The sequence below is a fragment of the Orycteropus afer genome, unplaced genomic scaffold, assembly GCF_000298275.1.
Source record: "Orycteropus afer afer isolate SDZICR_OR568_19922 unplaced genomic scaffold, OryAfe1.0 scaffold00259, whole genome shotgun sequence".
Lineage (NCBI taxonomy): Eukaryota > Metazoa > Chordata > Mammalia > Tubulidentata > Orycteropodidae > Orycteropus > Orycteropus afer.
The window spans coordinates 4,771,638-4,776,145 of record NW_006921846.1 but is presented as its reverse complement, the minus strand read 5'-3'; the positions used below and the strand labels follow the sequence as shown (position 1 = coordinate 4,776,145).

The 4,508-nt window shown below is 38.4% G+C and overlaps 1 protein-coding gene across 1 annotated transcript in view; it reads right to left on the bottom strand.

Annotated features, from left to right (window-relative positions):
- Positions 1-4,508, bottom strand: part of DOCK11 (dedicator of cytokinesis 11) — a 165,764-nt gene that overhangs the window by 33,946 nt on the left and 127,310 nt on the right. Inside the window, 2 exon segments of the mRNA XM_042782197.1 lie at positions 2,825-2,882; positions 2,989-3,204. Of these exon segments, the coding sequence (XP_042638131.1) occupies positions 2,825-2,882; positions 2,989-3,204 (274 nt within the window).

Genomic DNA, 4,508 nt, shown 5'->3' with positions numbered 1-4,508 from the left:
GAGATGGATTGATACGGTGGCTGCGATGATGGGCTCAAGTATAGCAGGGATTGTGGGGCTGGTGCGGGATCGGGCAGTGTTTCGTTCTGCTGTGAGTCGCTATGAGTCGGAAACGACTCGACGGCACTTAACAACAACAACATGTGATTTGGTAACATCGGGACTGTGTCTTTTTACTTGTCAACCTTCCAATTAATTGCAGTGAATTGTGGAGTTCTCAACACTGGATGTCAGGTTAACAGATTTAGCTTTTAACGTGGATGCTGCTTTTAAATTAGTAATCTACCTTTGTATAACTATCATAGTTTAATTAGCCATTTAACATAAGAAAGTATTTGGATCACTGCAATGAAGGCTTTTATTTTTCCTCCTGAGGATTTTACTGCCACCACCATTTTAGAATAAGGCAAGTAGAATTTTCCGGTTTTAAAAATAGATGGCATCTATAAATAAATATACAAACTTCTCCTACATTTACTATTCTTTCTGTTTAAAATAAAAACATTTATTTTCTTCATCAGAGAAAGACTCTTTCATTTCTATGAAGGATAAATGCTAAAATACCTTGACAGTATCACCAAATATTTATATGACTAGTAGAAGCACTATTTCCATTTGTTGAAACATGTCACCAAGTTTGATGGTTAGGCTAGCTGCCTCCCAGTGATGCTCTAAAAAGGATAGCAAGATTTATATTATACTTTCTCATTACTAGTTTGTCCAATCCTGTATTTCTAAACCTCAAGGATTCATGAATATAATTCATTCTTGATTTTTCGCTCAGTTTTAAGGTCTTTGTACTTGTGAAGAAAAATTTTAGGAAGTATTTTTAACGTATCTGTCTAGTTTTAAAAAAATCTACAGGGTACTCAGTTTTATTGTTAGTGAACATAAAATCTCTTATTTCATATTTGTACTAATTAGAAAGATGAGATAGTATTACCTTAATTTCTCTGAGACAAACCTAAAATTGTATTTAGTACCATATGTAGGGGTCTCATAAGGAGCTCTGGTGGCATAATGCCTGAGGCATTATACTGCTAACCAGAAGGCTGGGGGTTCAAGCCCACCAGCTGCTCTGTGGAAGCAAGATGAGGCAATCTACTTCTGTAAAGATTTACCACCTTGGAAACCCGAAGGGGTAGCTATGAGTCAGAACTGACTCAATGGCAGTGGGTTTGAATTGTTTTTTTTTTTTTTTTTGGTAGGGGTCTCATATTTGTTTATGTGGATTACAGGCATGTAATTTCTGTATTTATTTATACTATAATTTCACAGGCATGCCAGTGATGAAAAAAAAAAAACCCTGAAACGTAGCCTTATTCTGATAATTAATCTCATTCTTCATTTTAAATCTGCATATGTACTAAAAAGAAAAGGCAAACCTAGAGTAAATATATCAATTTGAAAAACATGGATTGGTCAAAGAATTTCAGTTTCAAACATAAACAGTTAACTTAAAATATAAGTAATATTTGGGAAGAATATTTTTAGAAAAAGATTCTCTATATGGGTAGCAGTATACGAAGCAAACAAACATTTTCCTGGTGTTAGGAAAATGAAAGATGAATAATGAACTTGAGGAGTTCTGGAATCAAAAACCAAAACCAAACACGGCTGTATTTCCACAGCCAAAGCCAGAGTGATAGGAGCCTTACAAGTTGGTTTCATTTTGCCTTAATGCTACTTGTTGGACTGTTTTAAAGGAAACAGCTTGGAGACTTGATAGACGGTGGGAAATTTCTGTTTTTCTTTTTTAATTGTGCTTTGGGTGCAAATTTACAAAGCAGATTTGTTTTATATTCAACAGTTCATGCACATTTGATTTCATGGCCCAATTGCTATCCCCAACCATAAAAAACTCTCCTCCCCTCTCTTCCCTGTGACTACCCCCTCCCTTCTTATCTATGCATTCCTGTCTGTCCAGCTTTGCCCCTCTGATGTCTCATGGCTGGTTGATCTGAGGGGTGCAGCTCCCTAGAGTAGGCGGGTATATCTCCCTAGGGTAGGTGTTCTGCATTTAGGTCTTTGTACTGTTGGGCGGAAAGCCAATCCACAGAAGTGAGTCCATTTCTAGGCCCGAAGGGTAATCCAGGGCCACAGTCTTAGGGATTCCACCAGTCTCTATCCTACCAATAATTCTGGTCATTTTTGTGTTTGAGAATTTTGTTCCACATTTTTCCTCCCACTCTATCCAGGATCTCCAATTATGATCCCTTTCTGAGCGGTTGGATTTCTGGATTGCAATCTCTACTGCCAAGCAATTTTTTAAACCAAACTCAACTGTTTTACTATTTGAGTAGTTACAGTTGTCAAAGGAAAAGGAAAGGGAAAGAATCTGGGCAAAATCCTAAATTACAGCTGCTGGACACTAATGCCCTATGGGAGCATGACTCCCTGTTAATACCCAGTTACTACTGCACTAAAGTGACTGTAGGGACATGGTCTTTGGGGCAGGAGTTGGTGACTCTGAGGCTGAAGAGGGGGAAATAAATGGTTTGTATTTATCCTGAGCTTCTCACGATCCCTGAGAAGAATTTAATTTGTGGCAGTCTTCCAGGAAGACAGCCTTGGAAAATAAACACTGGACATGAGACCTGGCCCTGGACTGTGTAACTTATTCTTGTAAGCACTAAACAAAGCAGATGAGAAAATGAACAATCTAGTCTTCTTTCATAACAATCTCTGGTTAACAACGAATGAGTCTGAAGATGGACATATTTTCAAAGCTCAATTATATCATATTCATAGTTGGAAACTACTAAGGTAAAAACTATTGTGCCAACTGAAAATTTCCCCATGTTGAAGAACAGAAATAGCTTACTTTTTCGATGAAGAAACTCTGCAACCAGAGCTGCTACATGAACATAACACATTGCAGCCTGAAAAAGGAAGAGAGAGAGGGGGAGAGAGAGAGAGAGAGAACTGTCAGAATTTGTTCAAGAGGTATGGAAGGTTGTTGTTTAGAACAAAACCTTATGTAGTCACCTCAGAAAAATCTCCATTTTTTATATGAATCTTGGCCATGCTGTCAAGCCAGGTTTTCCTGAGCTCTGGGGTGCTTGCATAGGATTTGGCTAAGCTATACTGGAGATCAATTAGCATTTCAGGGTCTTTCTCATGTTCCTTCATTTGAGCAGTGGCCATAAGAACAGTCCGGATTCTCTTGGTCAAATCTTTGACTTCTGCGGGAAAAGCAGTTGCCTAATTTTGAAGCAAAAAAAAGACACATTTAACAATATTACTGATATAATAATAATATGCCTCAGCATCCAATCCTGAGCTCATCATGGGGCTTTTATTCCTTGGTGTGCTTCTAGGTATACTGCATATAACACATCTACAAACCAAACTCACTGCCGTCGAGCTGGATCCGACCCATGGCGACCCCTCCTTGGGTTTACGAGGTGGTATCTCTACAGAAGTAGATTGCCCAAAGGAATTTAAATTAATTATCTTTAAAATATATAACTAGTCCAGAATTCAAAGACTCTGAATTAGAGGAGCAACATATTCATGGTATTGAACAGCATGAGCTCTGTGCATAGATTGCCTGGCTTAGAATTCTTGTTGTTCTACTGTGAATTTCATAGCCATGGGAGTAATACATGTGCCCCATTACTGTGTGGACTTATAACAGTAATCACAAATTAATGACAGCTTATTATGTACCAGACACTGGTCTGGATTCTTTATATATTTTAACTTAATTTTTACAACTCTATGAGTTAAGTACTATCATAATTTGTTTTACCAATAGGAAAACTGAGGCACAGAGCAATGTAGCAGCAGTTTGACCAAGTTGGTAAGTAGTAGAGACAGGATTTATATCCAAGTAGGTTGGCTCCAGAACTAAGGCTCTTAGCCACTCTTCTATATTGACAGACATACTTACTCCGTCCATCCATTGATGACCACATACATGAAGGTGAAAACCATATTGTATACATTTCTATTTACACAAATGAGAGGTTATGAATCACAGAACACCCTTAAGAGTTTAAATAGTTCATTAGTTTCTCTCAAAGATGTTTTTGGGCTCTTAAGTACTAAATTAAACTTTTGTCTTTACCCCGGCAACTATTAAGAAAGTCATTACCTCCTTCCAACCCTACTAGAGTAATCACAATGATCTTTATGATTATGAGAAGATAAGGAAGGGACAGTTAGGAGCTCTGGTGGTGTAGTGCCTAAGGCATTTGACTGCCAACCAGAAGGCTGGTGGTTCAAACCCACCAGCCACTCCTCGGAAGGAAGACTGGACCATCTACTTCTGTAGAGATACCAACTCGGAAACCCAAGGAGGGGTCGCTATGAGTCTGAAATGACACGACAGCAGTGAGTTTTTTTTTTTGGGGGGGGGAGGGTAAGAAAGGGACAAGTATGGGGCATAAGGAGGCTTTTTAATGTGAATATAATAAAATATGAAGGAACTGGTTTTATAAACTGCTTTCTTTGTTGTTGTTGTTAAGTGCCATCGAGTCGTTTCCGACTCATAGCGACCCCAT